Source organism: Vigna unguiculata, chromosome 5 (assembly GCF_037176805.1).
Source record: "Vigna unguiculata cultivar grain cowpea cultivar isolate G323 ecotype 2 chromosome 5, ASM3717680v1, whole genome shotgun sequence".
Taxonomy (NCBI): Eukaryota; Viridiplantae; Streptophyta; class Magnoliopsida; order Fabales; family Fabaceae; genus Vigna; species Vigna unguiculata.
Window position 1 is genome coordinate 54999123 of NC_140796.1, and position 19512 is coordinate 55018634.

Sequence of the window (19512 nt, forward strand, 5' to 3'; positions counted from 1 at the left end):
ACTATTTATTTATTCTATTTTTTATGGAGTTTCATTATACATATATTCTATATATGTATTCGGAAATTTATACAATATATACTAAAAATTGAGCTGCAATATTCTAAATTAATTCGTTTATTTTTAAAGAGGCAAATCTTACCTTTGATGCGTATACATGAGGGTTGAGTAAAATTATCAACACGTGATAAGAAGAAAAATAGTTACGTGATTATTATTTTTCACTGTATTCAATAAATGATCAAGCATTTGTGATAAAAAAAAAAATATATCAATAAAATATTTTACCAGCCTTTCGTGCATTGGATATAACAAAAACTTGCATCAAATAATTAATGTTGAGTTTGGAAAAATTGGGTTTCACCGAGAGGTCGATCCTTCATTAAAATTAAGAGTCAATTCATTATACGACGTTACCGTTATAACTACAATTGTTTTTTTAGAACGACAAATATATCAAATGATTTTTTTTTTTTTACGGTTAATTACATATAAAAATACACGCATATATATCTATTGAAAATAAATAATTATATTAATTAATATATTAGAAGACTATGTTTTTAGTAAATTTAATCAATGGGCAATATCTCTAGAGCTTTCCAAACGCGAACTCAGAAAATAGATCTAAAGTTGTTCCCGTTCCAGCAAACACTGATAGCACCCTCAATGCAGGACTTAAAAGTTAAATATAAGTAGTGAGCTTGTTTGTTCTCCATGGATGGGGTTGAACACGTGCACCATTGTTGTATTTATCAATTGTCCATGTAATTATCTGAGTAGACACGTAAAACACAATCTAGCTTTAAAAATATGGTAATCATCAATCAAGGAGACCTTTTATTGAAGGTACATTAATTGGTTAACTTGATTTATGAAAAACAACCAAAGACCACACCTGGGATGTCGAAGAACCAATTATTTTTCGCTGTTCTTCATATCTATTGTAGATTTCAACTACCTCCATAGGATCATATTCAGCTTTCTCACATCTGAATCAGAATGCATGCATAACCCTACTAACTGATACGGTGAAGAAGAATCCAATTCCATTTGGACTAGTCTGCAAAATATATATCCCAATGCCTTGACTCTGAAATTGATTAGTGTTGTAGGCTCGCTGCAATTTTGCGCCTCTCCCATCCCATGAGATAGTGATCAAGGGGAAAAAAGTCATTAAAGTAGGCGAAAATAGATCAGTGGAGGCATATTAATATGTAGAAGCACTTTTCCCAATATGGTAAGTGAACTGCCAGAAACTGAAGAAATAACTTAGGAACTGTCAAAAACCAAAGAAATAACCTTGGGATAGTATATTCATGTCAGGCAAAGTTTTCTCCTATGTTTGTGGAAATTGGGGAGGTATTGGACCACTTTCATAGCTAATGGCCGCAACAGACTAATGAAATAGAGATTTAATACACATTTGATGTTAATTGTCAAACAATTATATACAAGTAATACACATGCTCCTGATGCTTCCCCTGGGAGAAAAGTAAACCGATGTGCATACCGCGCAACTGTGAGATTTATATCAATTCAGAACCTCTTTATTGTTACAGGCAGCTGTCTCAGGCTTCAGAGCATTGATATTCAACATCTTTATGCATGCCTGCTTCAAAGCATTGAGATTCAACATCTTTAATTGATGCTAGTAATAGTGAGGTTGGGGATAATAATTATTCACTGATATAATCTTCATAAAATGATTGTCTGAAGATAATTTATGTTGTCTATTTGCTGCTTGCGGACATCAAGAAGGTTAATAGAATTCAGAAAAGACAATATAAATGTCTTCTTTAAATTCTATGTAGATCACATTATATACACATTCATACATGACTGAAATATTGCTTGACTTCTTTAATCTGTAAAATTTCCTCATGCATGGGAATTTCCTCAGTCTCTATCTTGCTATAACCTTTACATCTTCATCAGTTGTTCAGAAAACTTGGAGTCTTCAATCAAGGTCTGTAAAATAATTGAAGCCTCTGAGAGCCTTCCCTGATATAGGTATTTGTCTAATGTCAGAGAATATTTAACAGCAGTTTGAAGATCAATCTTACTTTGATCACAGGATACAATATTTCTCCATTCTTTTGATTTTCCTTTTTGGCATAAGCCATGTAGCAGAGCAGTGAAACATACAGAATCTATAAGAAATCCCTTATTCAGCATCTTAGTTTGCAATAATTGGGCAGTGTCAACCATTCCGTGTTTACAAAGACAAACAATAATAGAATTATAAGCTGCAATCACTGGCTCCCATCCATCCAAAATCATCATTGTGAAGAAATCCAAAATCAATGACCTCTCATTTTCCTTGGAATCGCTTTTCTCAACAAGAGCCGGAGTAAGTGCAGTATTTGTCAAACCATTTACCATGTAATGGAATGTAGCATCATTTGGAAAGCAACCATTCATCAGCATTAACTCAAAAGTGGATGTTGCTTTCTCAGGTCTACCAGCCTTAAAGAAACCCCCAACTAGTGTGGTGTAGGTGACAACATTAGGTTCCAAATTGAAAGTTTTCATTCCTCCGAAAACTTTTTCAGCTCTGATCATATCTGCTTTCTTACAGAACCCATTGATTAAAGAGGTGTAGGTGATCACATTTGGCTTGAATTTATGTTTCATCATTTGTCCAAACATCTTGAGGGCACTACTCATGTCATGCTGTTTTACATATCCATCTATAACTGTGGAATACGTATATTCATCTGGAGCATGATGCACATTTTTCATCTTATTTAAGAATGACAGAGCATCTGTCATCTTTCCGAATTTACAGAAGCCTTTGATCATGGCATTATACCCCACAACACCAGGGTCTATACCTTTTCTAATTATGACTTCAAAAAGCTTAATTGCCTCATCAAGCTCACCACTTCTAATAAACCCGTCTATCATGGTTGCATAAACATAAGCATCAGGTTGAACATTTCGATCAAGCATTTCTGAAAGTAGCAATTTCATGGCAGAAAACCTCCCACTTTTGCAGAGACCGCTCATCAAAACGTTGTAAATTTGAGCATCAGGAAATACACCCTTCTCCTTCATTTTCTCTTTGACCATCAATGCAACATCAATTTCCCCAGCAACGACTACTCCATGTATAAAAGCTCCATAAGAAACCAAGTCCGGTTTTTCTCCCAGTTCAGCAACCCTAAAAAGCATACTTGATGCCTTATTATAATCCCCTTGCTTGCAATAAGCATGCATGAGGGGTGTATAGCTAAATTTATTAGGCAACAATGCCCTTTCTTTCGCCTTTTCTATCAGTTCATCAGCTTCTTTAGTCCTTCCACCCCTACATGAAAAGTTAATCATAACATTGTAAGTTGTAATATCTGGTTCACAACCCATCTCCGCCATCCTTCTCATTGTCTCAGCTGCTTTGGCTACCAAACCATGCTTATATTCTGCATCAATAATATTATTAAACACTTTCACATTCGTATTCAATCCCCTTGCAGCCATTTCTGTCAGAAATTGATCAACTGCTTCAAACTCCCCTGCCTTGCAAAATCCATTAATTAAAGCTCCGTAAGTTTCTACTGTTGGCAAAACCCCCTTCATTTTCAACTCCTTGAGTGTTCTAGTTGCACATTGGAGATCACCCTTCTTGCAATACCCATTAATAATCATATTATAAAACACAACATGTGGCACACAACTTTTTCCCCATCTATCCTTAATCAACCTCCAACCGTCCTCAATTTTCCCCGAGTTGCACAGGCCCTTCACCATTATCGAGGTGCTATAGTTATCCACAGCAGCACCATTGCCATCATCTGTTTGAAGCATTTTATCATACAGCTGAAGCGCAACATCGACTTTCCCGCTCATGACCAAGGCATTCAGCAACGAATTGCTTGCGGCAACACTTGGAAAACAATTATGCATTTCACGCACTGCATGGAATAACTGAAGAGCCCTATCAACCGACCCAGATTCTCCATACGCAAGAATCAAAGCACTGAATGCTCCACGGGTAGGGACCAAGTTTTGAGCTTTCATGCTCTCCAACACCGACTCGATCTCCGAGAACACTCTGAACCTGGCCAAGACCTTCAGAAGAGAGGAATGAGCAACCCCATCGAGAGAACAAGAGAAGGGTCGGGTGGAAGCCCAATCGAAGAACTTCAGAGCGAGTTCCGGGTCGTGGACACGATCAATGACGAAATGGGCAACGTCGGAAACAACAACATTGGATTGAGCAAAGCGAGATTGAAGGGGTTCCTGCGATTGGTGGGATTTAAGGATTTGGATGACGTCAGAGACGAGGTTGTTGATGTGGGGAGGCAAAGAGGAGGAAGTTTTGAGGCGATGACGAGGTTTGATTCGAGAAAGAATGGCTTTGGACATTGTTGAGTTTGAGAGGAAGGAAGAAAGGTTTCATGGAAGAGTGGTGATGTTCAGGTTTCAATAATTTCCCAGTTACATTACTGTTGCGAGAGAAACTAGTCTATGAGTATAACAGATTATTTTTGCTTAAAAATTAAGTGTTGTTTCAGTTTAAAAGTTTTTAAGATTTATTACATAAGCTTTGGTATATATATGAGTTTTGTTAGAGAATAATATGGAGACGAAAATATTTGATTAATTAAATCATTGGTTAATACATGTAATAAATATTGTATAACTAGAATTTTTTTATTTTAGTCTTCGTTGTATAAATAAAAATATAATAAATTATATTTTTAATTTGGTATCAGAACCTAAAAATTTTTTCTAATAGAATTTGTGGAGATATTAGCCTGAGAGATAAAAAGAAATCAATTTCAATAATAATTCAATGGTGTCTTTACGATTTCTTGAAATGAAAATGCGGTTTTTACATAGTCTTTAGGAGGAAATAAAATATTTCTGTAACATTATGGAAGAATTATTCTTACTCATAGACCTTTATTTTTTTATTTTTGTTAACATGTTGATATATACCCTTTAAAATAAAATGAAGAATAAATGATGATGGAAATTAGCTAGAAATTTCTTTAGTGTCAAAACTAAAAATTATAAGTAGCTACTGAAAAAATGTCGTGATTAAAAATCGTCAATAAATGTTGTAGTTAAGGTAATCAACCATTCAAGTCTTTTAATTATTACAAAATTAAAATGCAAATATATACTACACATTTTTTTGCATATATCGACATCTGTTAACTGAATTCTTGATTTGCCGTTTTAAAAAACTTATGTTTGGTAAAACAATATTGCTGTTTTTTATTTTTATTTTTTACAATTAACATACAAGTAAGTCAAACACACGGCAAGTTTTTTCTTTCTATCAGAAAAAGGGATTCAAATCTGCGGTACATGTCCATTATGGTCCGAGTCTGAATGATAAAAGATTGGCATGAATGTAACATAAATATTTGGTAGGTTGAATTGGTGGAACTGTGAAAAACTATAAACATAACTGTGCCATTTTGGTCCAACTACGTTTTCGATTGTCACATAAGTGGCTCTAGCTTAAAAAATGATGTCGAGTTCGAAAGTGTCAACAGTGAAGTACCCAAAAAAGGAAATCAGTGATCAAACTCAAAAAGAAATAACCAACAAAAAATATCCAATTCCCCCCAGAAATATTATATTAGCTTCCTTCAGGATCGATCTAGATAAAATTTGAATAACTATATATTAGATTAGTAAAGCATGGGCAAGCTAAAGTTTTTCGCAAAGAACTAAGCAGCTTTTTATGGACAGCAGGTGGCATTGTGGATAAGAAACAGAAGATTTAAAGGCTTAATCTTAAACTGCACCAAAATAGAATATTAAGGAGGGGGAGGGGTTCAATCAGATGGCAACTCATCAAGGTAAATATCAAAATTCAACTATTTTGCATTAATTCTTAACATTATATAGTCCCCATACTATGAATGGTACAAAATGACACCATCAAGAAAAGCATGACATCTGCTCGTACTACCATCAGAGTTTAGGCCGCAGTTTGATTTTAGAATCTCATTTAATCTTTTGAAGTTATCACGAGCAACCCCAAAGCACCAATGAGAATATACTGCAAAGATGAGACAGCTTTAGAATACTTCATACTGGCTGCAACTTAAAATATGTCATGCATCTCGAAAATGGTCACTTTATCGCATTGCAGAGTAAAATATCATCCGTTGCTTAGCAATATATCAGCATCACAACAAAACTATTATGTTTCGAATCGTCAACAACCTACACGAGCTACATGAACACAATAGATTGGCAGAGCAAACATACCTTGATAATAGGCTTTTCAGTCATAATAATGGTCACCCAGCCCACGTAAGGTAAAAACCTGTAATTGACAGTACAAGCAATTTTTAGAGTACTGGAAAACTACTTAATGTCAAACTGTTGGTATCATTTTGGGATAAAGTAGGATTAACATTTGGCATGATGCTCATATTCAAGAGCCCATTGGGTGTTAGAAATTGCGCAAGTTGTTAGATAATATGCTCTACTAGTGGCAGTTAGCATGTTGCCAAAAAATGCCTACTACGTTAATGTCAAACATCTCTCTTATTATAGTTGAAGACTCGAAGCATATAACCTAAATATTGTAAATAACTTTGTGTGCTCGCCATAACAGGTGAGTACTGGCTATAACAAAACAGGTTTAGATAACAGTTCTACAATAAGTGGAGCAAGTGTAACTAAAAAAATGCCATACCCAACGGCTCTACCCATTATGTGGTGCCTTTGCAGCCAAAGCTGACCATGAGCATACAATAGCCTGTCATCCCCATAATTGTTGTCTCCTGCCAAAGACAGCAAAATAAATCAATGGAGAGCACTACATTAACATATAACCACTAACTAAAATGTGTCATACAAGAGAGATGCTAACAATACATTGTGAACTATAACACTTCATGCATTTCTCACTAAATAGAGAATGGATCCATTACTTTTACTGGGAAATGCGTTCAATGATAATATGTTAGAAAAAGTGTGTTGCAAGCATCACCAGTTTTTCTCTAAACTGAAGGACCAAAAAATCAAACATAGCCAACATTTCCATGAAGTTAAGTCATGAACTAGACATTACCTTTTGTGAGAACATCAACCTCACCAGTATCCTCCCTTTCATGTACCTACAGAATGATGAAGTATTGAGACTCTAAAATAGGGTAACATAATTATAATAAATGTCAGAAAGCATAGAGAATGCTAAACCGAAGAATGTGTAATTTAGAAAACATACAGAATCTACACAAGTGAATATTTAAGAGTGCGTGCATGTGTGTGCAATTAAGGGATTCAAGATGTTTCTAGCAGGAAAGAAAGAAAAATCCAATTGAGGGATTCAAGATGTTTCTAGCAGGAAAGAAGGATAAATCCAGCTAATCAATCTTATGAATTTTCCAGAGATTCTTGATGCTCTCCATTTTCAGTGTTGTCAGTGACAATAAATTAATAAAACCAGTTTAAGCAACAAGAGAAGGACAGCGATTGAAGGAGGAAAGTAGGTGTGTTTCAGAAAGCATTATGCTTAACTAGTGAACATGTATCTGTGTGTTTAGGGGATTCAGGAAGTTTCCTTTTGCAAGAAATGATAAGTCCCAAGTAATCAATCATATTCATATACATTACCCTGAGATTCATGAACCTCTCCAGTTTTCACAATGTTGTCAATGAAAATCACTAAGTAGTTCAAGCAACAAAGGAGGGGAAGAGACAGAAGGAGGAAAGTTCTAATGGCATTCTAGATTGATGTTCCTTGTACTTCAAGTTTAAGATATTGACAAAATAAGGAGAACCAAAAACTGATGGCAAATATGTTGATAAAACCCAGGTTAGGATTTGGTTCGTAGTCACATCAAACTGAATAACCACAGCTTATGTACTTTATGTAGTTTCAGTTTCAATAGGCACCACTTCAGCAACACACTTATGAAATGGATCTCCCCATGCAATGCTGTGAACCGATTTTCCCTAATTTTCCATCTAAAAGACAATTTATGTGACCCAGAGGTGCTTACCTTAATTACACGGTGAACAATTGGAATCTCACGTCCCTAAATACAAAATATACGTGTCAATAAATAATCTCATTTATAGATTGATTCTGATAAATACAAATAAGCTAAGAAAAACGTAAAGAAACAACCCAAGAGAAAACTTACATCCACATTAAACACAACAATCTCCCCCGCACGAATTGGATCTTTACTCATGTGCAGGAACAAAATGTCTCCCTGCACATTAGCCGCATTGTTAACACCACAAAGTAGCAGACAAATTATGTAGACAAGAAAAGTTTGCATATATACACAACTTCTCTCTCACAGAAATATATCCCGAATTCTGAGTACAATAAACACAAAAATACTTCCATTGTAAAAAAACAAAAACAAAAACAGAAACACTGAAGTATTCATGAATAAGACTGACTCACCCGCTTGAATCCTGGTTCCATGCTTCCAGAAAGAACAACAACAACAGGAGATTCACTGCCAGTAATGCACATCAATGCCTTCCATATTATCAACGCAGACGTAACAATCATGCCTGAGTAAAAACATAAACTACTTCGGTAAAAAAAAAAATCCAACAGATAGACCAAGAAAACCATATTGAATTACTGTCAGCAGCATATGCATATAGAAACATTTGAGTGGGATAGAGGATTCATATAAAGTACGGAAGACAAACACAATGGTTTTGAAGTGTGGACACCATAACCCTACGTTGTTTGCACAATCGAATTACCATAAATCAAATTGATCCTCGTAATCTATAACCAGGCAGTGTGACAGTGAGAGTGTGAGAGTGAGAGCCGATAAAGATAACTCTCGAATGCGAAAAGCGAAGACATCCATGATAGCGTAATGCTCTTGCAAATGCTAACAGTGAAAAAATTGGCAACCGGAGTTGATGATAAAAACCCTAAAAAAAGTGGGGAGTGAAGAATTTGATTGCAGAAGTTGAAATTGGAATGATTTTGGAGTGTAGGCACAGGAGATAGAGCGTAAATTGAATGAAAAATTGAAACGGAAAAAGAGGGAAAGAGGAGAAGAAGACAAACCGAGGCTAACGGCTTGAGTGAGAACCTGCCGGATCTGAAGAGATTTGACGGAATCCATAGTCTCTCCGATCCAACCCATTGTTCTTGCTTCTTCTTTTCTTCTCTTCTTCTCTTCCCTTCAATGCAGAATGCACAAGTCTATGGTTGCTGCTCCCAAGTCCCAACTTCACTACAATACCAAATACCAAGTGAACACTGCAAAAGGATATTTTATTATGGATTTAATTATATATATATGATTATTGACTCTTTATAATTACTAATAGTATTTTTAAATATTTGTTTATACATTAAAGTTGTAATAAATAAAATTTAGGTATTTTTTAGATATATTAAATATAATTATATTTATTAAAAATTAAGTTAAATATTTATTATATTTTAAATTTATAATAAATAATTGATATAGTATCTTTCTTATGACAGTTAAAATTAACATAATAAAATAATAAAATAAAATAGAAGATAAGTTAAGAAAAGATCAAAAATACCCTAATATATATATATATATATATATATATATATATATTACAATTGCATAAATTTTGATTTCGTATAAGAGATTTTAAATTAGGAGTAAGAGTGGGTTTGGTAGGACATCTGTCCTCTACTAAAAAAATATGGGGCAGATCGAGATATTAAGTTTGTTAGTCAATAAAAGTTTTGCTAGTTATAATCTGTTTGGACGGGTCTATTGTATAAATAAAAAAAGGAACTTGTAAATATATTGATGATTATTTTCTTTGCACGAACATTCTAATTTTTTATGAACGTAAAAGATAAGTGTTATATATGTTTTAATGTGCTAAAATTTGAAAAATATCATAAATTTGAAGAATACATTGTATATATCAAGGTATCAATATGAATATGATAAAAATGTTAAATTATAAATTTATCATTCAACTCTCTAAAATCTTCACTTAATTTTATAACTTACAGATCGAGATAGAGCCGACAAGAAAGAGAAAGATAGACCGACCACAGGGAGGAAAGGCAACAAAGATAGATTCACCAATACAAGAGCGAGAGCACGCCACGCATCACTCACAGATAAGAGCCGCTATCGCCCCTACTCTCTCTTAAGCTTGCCCCCACGAAGACCACAATTTTTTTCGTCTTCCGGAGAAGTAGAGGGATATAGGTTCATTTATTCAAGGACTACTTTCCTATTTGAGATCTTTTGAAAGTCCTATTTTTAAGGTAAGAATAAAATTCTTACTCAAAAAAGTAATTATACGCCCATCTTTAGAACTTAGGATCCTCTTTTTAAAAATGTAAAAACGCTTAGCTTAGTTTGGATTTGGATTTGGATATATATATTCTTTTCGCATTTGGATTGAATAATTGAATCAGATAGTTATATGAGTGCAATAAAACAGCTTTTTTTGAATATAATTTATAAAATACTCTATTACTTATAAAGAAAGTATGATGATTTCAAATTGCAGTAAAAATATTGAGTCTAATTTTCTATGTATAAGAATAAGGTGAAAAAATCAATGAAATTCTAGAATTAGATTCTATATATTATATTCTATGTATAGAAGTGGTTGTTTTTCTCAAGATTTGTTGATTAGTAATCCAGTCTTATAAAGTTTTTCAATTTATTAAACATTAAAAATTTTAACATAAGATTTTTTTTTTAAAATAAGCCGTTATGCTAGTCAGAACTTACGAAGGATTTTCAACCTTCATTTTAAAATTAAACAAACTCACACGACCTTCATTTTACAAACCAAATACTAAAGAGACCTAAAGAGATTGAGTCAACTTGGATTGTTATCTTTATGGTAAACTCATTTGAAGTAAAATTCTAAGAGATAACGTGATTTTGGCCTACAAAACCTTAAATTTATTTATTTAATTAAACATGTAATAAATAAATCAAACCCAAATAGTTTTCAAAATAACTAAAACCATTTATATATTCCTAATAAAATCCAGTATAATTAGTGCCATGATAATATGTGGCTCTCCCGTTGTACGATCTTCTGTTGTTGTGTGTAGCACTCACGTACAATCAAATTACACTGTCGTGTCACCTTCTATAATCAAAGATTTGCCATACAAAACAGAGTAACTTACCTCTGCTACAAATTTCTTAAACCAAAGTTTCATGTCCAAGAGTTTTCAGACTCATTACAAAAAATTAAATTTAAATAAATAGTTTTTTATTACAAAACATTTCACATAATATAATTTTTTACAAGAGAGATTACCTCTATAAAGTTTGACATTTCTCAATATTTTTAAGAAAAGAACCCTACTTTTCTTTTCTTGAACTCTGAAACACTTCTTCCTACCCAAGCTGCATTAACATTTTAAATATTACATATTCACTTGTAATATAACAATTAATCTCTCAAAAAATCACTTAAAAATGACCCTTTCTTAAAACCCAGTTAAATTAAAATGGCAAGAATATGCTTTTCTTGAGTTTATCTCGTTTTTCTTTTTGCTGTGTCTCCGAGTTCAATGGCTCTTCAACTTCCAACACTTTCTGGTTGTGCCATGCGCTTCAACTCAAGCTTGTGCTCGATGCCTCGTCGAAAATTTAGCACCTTTGCCACTCTGTCACAACCGCGAAGCGACACAACCAACTGGGTTGAAGCAACTTCCAGTTTCTTCGACCAAGACAAACGACCCATCATGTTGTTTGATGGTAATTAACCCTCTTGCATCTTTTTCTTCGTGCTACCTTTAACAAGCAAGTGATTATTTTCTTCAATGCTAATGTTGGGTGAAATCAAAATTCTTTCTTGTGATACAGGAGTATGCAACTTGTGCAACGGGGGTGTGAAGTTCGTTCGTGATAACGATCGGAATAAGTATATGATCTATTGTTTCCTTTTTCTTGTGATAATTCCTCCCTTTGATTACTCTCACATTAAAATTTGATCTTCCATATATTGAAGTTGTTTCTTACCTTGGTTAAGACTTCAGAGGGAAAAAGAACTTGATCAGTTATTTCGTTTATTTACGCTTTTTTGATGATTTTTAGGACAATTAGGTATGAAGCTCTTCAGAGTGAAGCAGGTAAAATGTTGCTTAGGAGATCAGGAAGAGCTCCTGATGACATCTCAAGTGTTGTACTGGTTGAAAATGACAGGTACGCGTATTGAAGGTTCATAAACATTTGTACAAATTTCTGTTAAATTTTCCATTATTTTCTCAACTGAATTAATGTAGTTCTGGGGGGAAAAGAAATTCATGATTGTAAATTACAAGAAAGAAGAGTTCACAGTGACACAAATGACTTTCTGGTTGATTCTAGATCCTACATAAAGTCTGAAGCAGTACTGAAGATAATGGAATACATAGACTTGCCATTTCCACAAATAGCAATTCTTCTTCAATTTGTTCCTCTGTAAGTAGTATTTTATTTTTCCCTCTTGCTTTGTGGGTTTTCTGGTGTTCTTTAATTGCTTAAGTGCAACAGGCTTGATGATATATGTAATACATGACTGCAGGTTTATCAGAGATTTTGTTTATGACAATGTTGCAAATAACCGTTACACGATTTTTGGTCGTTCTGAATCATGTGAAATATAGCATCATCCTGGTTCTTTATAGTAACGTGCTAAGTTCAAAAAGTGTGGTTCTTTATTGTTGTAAGACAGATCATGTTGTCTTCAAATCTTTTGAAACTTGTATATGAACTTTACTTATAAATAAATCTTTAACTTGTAAGTGACAGAAGTGTAAAAATGGTGCAGTAAATTTGCTAGTTATGTAACTACCAGAATAGTGTGGCAGTAAGTTTCTGCATTTCTGCTTTAACAAAGAAATAAATTAAATCAAAACCTATTGGATGAGCTATTAGTTCCTCCGAAAAAAAAAATGAAGAACTATATTCATTGTTTTTGGATTCAGTTGTAATGAGATCTACGTACAGCTGATTCTGGAAGTAAAAGACAGAACAATTTTGAATAAGTGATGATGGTAATACACTTGGGAGCACTATTTCACATGGTCAGCATTCAAGAATTTCTTCTATCCATACAAGAAGCCAAGTAGATAAATACATGTATTGTGGATTTTCAAGTACTGGAATTTGGACTTTTCTTCTGAATCTAGCATAAACAATCATGTACCTCGAAAGAAGAAAGAATTTCAAACCAAAATTCTCAGAAGCAGTTGCAAATCATGCAGATGTCTCAAAGCTTTCATTATCTGTTTCTGTAAGACATGTATGCACTGTCGTAAACGCTTCTAAAAGGGAATATTTTCAGTTTGTTCATGCAAACTGAGGAACTGACTCTGCAGTCAGAACCCTTCATCTTGGATAACTCTCTAGGAAGGGAAATCTTTGGTCTGCATTTTCTATGTACAGATTAGCCAGGCCATATGCAAATCTGTCAAATTACACTCATTGAGTCAGAACAAGAAAAGTAAGAACTTTACCTCATTCAATCTTGAATCTTGAACGGAACATAATAACATGCATTGTGAAAGTTTAAAAGCAAGAAAATTTTAACTATTTACCCGAGAAGTAAAATGACCAGTGACACGAACAGGTAGAAATATTGATACCATTTGTACTTTGATTTACGTTTGACATCATATCCTGGAGGTATATATTTGCGATTTACATATCCATATTGAGGGCGCATTAAGAGAACAAAACCGAGGAAATATCCTGACAAAAACCCTCCAACATGAGCTGAATTGTCCACATGAGGTAGAAATCCAACAGCCAAGTTTAGACCAACAATGATCAATAGGCTTGTAAGAGCTGCACACTGAACCAAGCATGGATTAAAATTTGTCCTTTCACATTGTCTTCCAATGAGTTCAAATTCTTTATTGAAATTTTTGGTATTCAACATTAACAATACATCGATGAATTCAAAGTACCTTATTTGCATAGATACTCCAGTTAGTTAGAAGCTCAGAAAGCATGGCACCCAGAAGCCCAAAAAGTGCACCAGATGCACCAACTGATACGGTACTTGACTTGTTCTCTTTCAAATGCAAAATGGAGAGCAAACTTCCGCCAAAACCAGAAAGCGCATATAAGAGTCCAATTCTCACTGCCAAATCCAAGAGATCAGAATTACACTAAAGAAAATCACATTGAATAGGTTCAATTCAATCTGCATAACTTCAGTACTATGCCTTACAAAATCCGAATTCCTTCTCAAGCCTAACCCCTATAAAGAGAAGGCTGAACATATTGGCTAGCAAATGCACGACTCCAGCGTGAAGAAACATGCAGGAAAAGAACCGCCACACTTCTTGTTGGTCCACCACTAGGTCCTCTTCAAGGGCCCCTAACAGCCGCAGCCTGCAGAAAGTTAATGCAAATGAAATGAAAAATCAAACATTGTTTTGTTTCTATTTCTTCAAATATTTCTTCAAATCGACAATGGTAAGAAATAGAACGTAAGATGAAATTGTATCCATTTATATATTATAAATTGGTCTTATCTTTAGTCGACACGAGACTTTCAACATACAAAGTGAAAGAGAAAATCGTTGTTTCATGCAGATTGTTGAATGTTCATCCATGATGATGATGATGAATGCAAAAAAGCTTTTGGAGAGAAAAGAGAAACTTTCTCACGTGCGGATTGCAGGGCCAAGGAGAGGGTTTTCCCTGAAGGGTTGGAAGGAGAATCTGCCGAGATATTCAGAGAAAAGGCAAGACTCGTCGTTCAAGTAGGCAGGGCAATCATTTTCATACATGGTATAGATGAAGATTGCAATGTTGGCCAAGAAAATGAGTGGCACCAACCATGAGAACCACAAACGAGGCTGTGGAATGTAGAAATTAGGCGGTGGAGGTGGGGGATATCGCGCCGCCTCTATGTCGGACAGGTGCGGCGGCTTCTTCCCCATGCGGTTGCGATTGCAGGTTGCAACAACACAGACACCAAAACAAAAACAATCAAATATGTTGTTGTGTTAGCATGCAATTGCAATGTAACAACCAATCTACCCTCCTTTTTTTCCCTTGGCTTGCCTAGTAGTTATATCAGGTAACCATGTTTCCTTCTTATAGAATTCGTTACATTATATCATACCATCCATTACATTATATTATTATATATATACCTTCATCTTTCTTGCTTTTCTTATATTCTCATTTGCATCTCAATATCTATTTCGGTCCAGTCATTAGTTGGTTGCAAAATAAACACAACTCAAATGTAGGACAACATTTGATTGGCGTAATGTCTAATCATACGTATCAGTTGACACGTAGTCATAATATTTTCACACCCTTCAAATCTTATTTATGTTCGAGAAAAATGTGGTTGTCAACGAATATTTGTCACAAAATCATTTGGGATAATACTGTCAAAGTATATATATATATATATATATATATATATATATATATATATATATATATATATATATATGATCGAAAGAAAAACACAGATCTTTTACATGATTATTCGTCTCCATGATCAAAAGAAAAAGAAAATCCAACAGACAACAGATAAATTATTGTGAAAAGCTACTTCAGCAAGCACTTCACGGATGGTTTGGTGTGGGTGGCTGTTCCATGTGCATTATGGCAAAAGGAGAAAACTTTCTGCCCTGGAACTGCAGATGTTATGTAAATATGATCAAGCACAATGTTGGAGCATCCCACGTTTTCATCACAGCTCAAGTTGATTGCTTTGTCCGTCAATGATGTTCCAACGATCCCTTTGTAAGTTATGTCACTTACCTTGATTGATGCAGTCTTTGAAGAGAAATAACAGAAGAAAAATGGTGTTGGTCAATTTTAGTTATGATAAACAGTGAATGAAATTGGTGGGTTATCTACACTTGTGGTACCTTGTTTTTGCAATCCGTTCTATGAGGGCAATAAAACTGGTCAATGATAATTGGGTTATTGGCTCGAACAAACGTAATCTTTTCAAACGAGATCCTCCTAGCAAATCCAGCACCACCCTAATGCAAAATACAAGTCCTATTATATTCAACATGATGACACAGACAAACAGAAACCACCCTAAACATCGGTGTATTTTAAAGACACAGATACACAAAAAAAATTGATCAGAGAATTTAGACTCGGAATGAAAATATAATTAACGTTGTTTTCTGTTTGCCAATTACCTGCCATGTCTTGATTCTTACACCAGTTAATGTTTCAGTCAAAGTACAATTCTCCACATGCACGTCCTCGACAATGTCGGTCTCTCCACGTGTTCCCAATGATCCAATGCTACAAAAATTTTAAAAACCTTATAACTAAAAGTAGGAAAGGAACATGATACACAAAACGCATAATTTATAATTGGATTTGTGGGTCAAAGAATTGCACTTCTGTGTATATAAAAAACTGTGCTTTATTAATGTATAGTTTACAAAAGTTAATGTAAAACAGAGTGTTTCATTAATCTAGACTTGTTTTCATTAAGGGATGATATATGATATAATTGACACAGTAATATATTTGTATAAAGAAATACTAACTAACCTGATACCATGGCCTGGACCACATGTTATACCAAATATTGTGATGTTGGAGGATCCAGCACTAATAGCAATGCAATCATCACCTGTAGTTAAATTATGTCATTATGAGAAGTTCAAAGGTTTTACCAAAATTTTTTGGTGCTACGTTACATGCAGATGTAAAGTTAATTACCTGTTGCTATAAAAGAATTAAGTACTTTAATGTGTTTAGAGCCAGAAATATCAATGCCATCGGTATTAGGGCTATTTCCAGGAGCAACTAAATGCAGGAAAGAGAGGGTGCCTTTCTGGCAGCTTGTTAGAGTCATGTGGCTTCTTGCAGGATTAATGCTTGTATAACCTTTCAGTTGAAGGCGATTGCATCTATTGAATGTAACTGCCTATGAATTCACAAAAGATGTGTTATGTAAGAGATCAGAACACTTCTTCCAATCCATCAGATAAAGCTAACGAGTTTATGCATTTTTCTACTTATATATTAGTCATCTTACTCATTTTTAATTAGGACAATGATATTTTGACTACAAAATTTTGACAACTTTTTCTTACAATATGAGGTGACATCTTTTAAGTGGTTTTGAAATATTAAGAATGAGAAAATAAAAAAATGGAAAACCACTTAGAAAATAACACCTAAAATTGTAAGAAAAAATTGTGAAAATTTAGTGATAAAAAATCATTTTCCTTTTAATTAACGTGAAATTTGAAATCATCTTGAATTCTTAACACCTTTTTCAAGTATAAGTAAAGTGATCCTAACTTGAAGGAAATGAAAGTTGTCACACTTTTTCATACTGATAATGCGAGGTAAACCTTTATGCAGAAAACAATAAAAGGTCCAAAACTTAAATTTTGTATAAGCTTCGGCAATATTATCGATTATGTCTGACAAATTGAAACATATCAGACTTATGAATTTTAATTTTTAATTTGTTCATGAGTGTCATCCTTGTCTTAATTTTTAACGAAAAACCATGAAGAAATATTTTACCTCCTTAATTATATTAATTTGTTTTTTCCGAGAACAAAAAAGACAGATTTTACTTTAAGGGTTAAATATGTTTTTGGTCCTTCAAGTTTCAATAAATTTTGGAATTAGTTCATCTTCAAAACTTTTGACCAATTTAGTCCTTCATCTATAAAAATGCGTGAATTTAGTTCTTGTAACCAAATTTTGTTAAGTTGATCAGACGTTTCGAGTGCATTTTACGATAATATTTGAATTGTTTTCACTGTTTGGCACATTTTCGCTTCAATGTTAACTCAAATATTATTATAAATGTGTTTAAAATATCAAATAAACTTAACAAAAATTGGTAAGAAGGACTAAATCTACGTATTTTTAAAGATGAAGAACTAATTTCAAAATTCACTGAAATTTGAAGGATCAAAAACATATTTAACCCCATCTTTCACTCTGTAATGAATAAGTGCTGGGATCATTATTTAGATAATGAGTAGCAAAAAGAAAGTATGAAGAGCTTTTTTTTACTCACTGTTGGTGGACGGCACGTTCTCCCCTGAAACAGAAAATTTGGGCTATATTGTTAAATAATAGAATGAGGAATTAACAAGTCAAAAACAATGGAGAAAGCAAGAACAAAAGAGAAAGAACACTGCAAAATATTTACTTACAGGTTGTGGATTTCCTAAGCAAGGTTGTTGCCACCAGATAGAGCCTCGACCATCAATGGACCCTTTTCCACTGATAATTAAACCATCGATGAAAGAGAAGCCAAGCCATGTATTCGTGTGGAATCCAGAATATTCCGGTTTTGTTTTTGGTGCAACAATGTTCCCTGAAAGCTGAGATCCCACAAACACTTCAACTTTTACCAAGATATATGACTCAATTTAGGATCTTCTGCTTTGTACATTTTCCTTTGGCTTAAACTATGCATACTTATACCGTGTATACAATATTCTACGTACACCGTCAAAACTTCTTTACTGATTAGAAATGAATTTTAAGTCTAACTCAATTTTACAAAATCAATTTGTAAGGTCCACAAAATCAGTTTGTAAGGTGAGGATTGCACCTACTTATATATTATGAATTGGCCTTATCTCTAGTCGACGTGGAATTTCTAACACTACCACAAAGTTGATGACTCATAGATATCTGTCTTTGAGTGCATTTTGCATAAAAGTTGAAATACGCTCAAAATATATATATCTCGACGTAAGAGAAATGTGTTAGAAGTTTCTCAACGACTAAGATAAGACTAATTTACACTATACAAGTAGATGCAAACTCCACTTTACAAGTCGATTTTATAAGATTAAATTAGGTTTAAAATCCATTTCTTAACGTGTTGGATTACTAAGAAAAATTACCTGAATGTAGGTGTAATTTGATTTGCATGGACCAGTGAAGGTAGTAGGCTTCAGCATGAATGTCCGTTTTGCTGGTATGATGAGTTGAGATATGTGTGACTTGCTCTGGCAAACGTCTTTCCATGCCTTCAGAAAGGCCTGTTGAAAGTATATATTGAAGATTGTGTAAAAGGTATATGGCATAGGCTTCAAGAACATAATTTGGAATAGGTTTAAAATGGAAGAAATTATTAAAACAATCTGTGAAAACTAGAATGATGAGAGTTCATGATTATGATTTACCGGAGAATCGTTGGTTTGTCCATCTCCCACTGCTCCATATTTCAAAACATTGAAAGTAGTTGTTGTGCTGCTGAATCCGGGTGCAAGAACACTCAGAATGATCAACACTGTGAACAAAAACTCCTGCATGAAATTAACATTTTCCATGACATAAGACTTTGTTAATGGTGAAAAAACTGTAAGAACTTCATATATACAAACCAAACATCATCAGCAAAGTCACTACAACATAAACAAAGTTAACTAGAATGTGACCACTGTCAGATTCTGACCATGTTATATCCAAATCTGCTTGCTCTTGAAGATTCAGAGACTGATATATGACATGTACGTACCCAATTTCTTCTTCTATATATAAGGAAGAAGTGAACTTTCATTAAGTGGTAGTCCGATACCAGGTGGAACAATAGACCTAACAAATAACA

The 19512-nt window shown here is 34.0% G+C and overlaps 5 protein-coding genes across 5 annotated transcripts; 1 reads left to right on the top strand and 4 right to left on the bottom strand.

The window, feature by feature from the left end:
- Positions 1-514: 514 nt before the first annotated feature.
- Positions 515-4587, bottom strand: LOC114183901 (Pentatricopeptide repeat (PPR) superfamily protein). The gene is given in 3 exon segments (XM_028071076.2): positions 515-775; positions 899-1938; positions 1941-4587. Coding segments are annotated over 2 exon segments (2460 nt in total). The 5' UTR covers positions 4369-4587; the 3' UTR covers positions 515-775; positions 899-1906.
- A 1233-nt stretch (positions 4588-5820) lies between these two features.
- LOC114183398 (Peptidase S24/S26A/S26B/S26C family protein) lies at positions 5821-9218 on the bottom strand. The gene is made up of 8 exons (XM_028070412.2): positions 9026-9218; positions 8396-8508; positions 8124-8195; positions 7980-8015; positions 7046-7091; positions 6668-6755; positions 6235-6292; positions 5821-6022 (listed from the first exon to the last, which is right to left on the bottom strand). Exons 1-8 carry the CDS (start codon positions 9102-9104, stop codon positions 5972-5974), a joined length of 543 nt encoding a protein of 180 aa, XP_027926213.1. The 5' UTR covers positions 9105-9218; the 3' UTR covers positions 5821-5971.
- Positions 9219-11368: 2150 nt separating this feature from the next.
- On the top strand, positions 11369-12736 carry LOC114184061 (Putative thiol-disulfide oxidoreductase DCC). Its single transcript, XM_028071299.2, has 5 exons — positions 11369-11690; positions 11799-11856; positions 12030-12137; positions 12303-12395; positions 12499-12736. Exons 1-5 carry the CDS (start codon positions 11504-11506, stop codon positions 12578-12580), a joined length of 528 nt encoding a protein of 175 aa, XP_027927100.1. The 5' UTR covers positions 11369-11503; the 3' UTR covers positions 12581-12736.
- A 125-nt stretch (positions 12737-12861) lies between these two features.
- RBL5 (RHOMBOID-like protein 5) lies at positions 12862-15083 on the bottom strand. Its single transcript, XM_028071298.2, is given in 7 exon segments — positions 12862-13278; positions 13281-13328; positions 13331-13383; positions 13514-13770; positions 13886-14061; positions 14152-14315; positions 14595-15083. Coding segments are annotated over 7 exon segments (1011 nt in total). The 5' UTR covers positions 14870-15083; the 3' UTR covers positions 12862-13240.
- A 335-nt stretch (positions 15084-15418) lies between these two features.
- On the bottom strand, positions 15419-19512 carry LOC114185746 (putative polygalacturonase At3g15720). Its single transcript, XM_028073640.2, has 10 exons — positions 19360-19512; positions 19088-19210; positions 18806-18943; positions 18104-18274; positions 17965-17988; positions 16641-16848; positions 16470-16551; positions 16106-16214; positions 15821-15937; positions 15419-15725 (listed from the first exon to the last, which is right to left on the bottom strand). Exons 1-10 carry the CDS (start codon positions 19462-19464, stop codon positions 15495-15497), a joined length of 1308 nt encoding a protein of 435 aa, XP_027929441.2. The 5' UTR covers positions 19465-19512; the 3' UTR covers positions 15419-15494.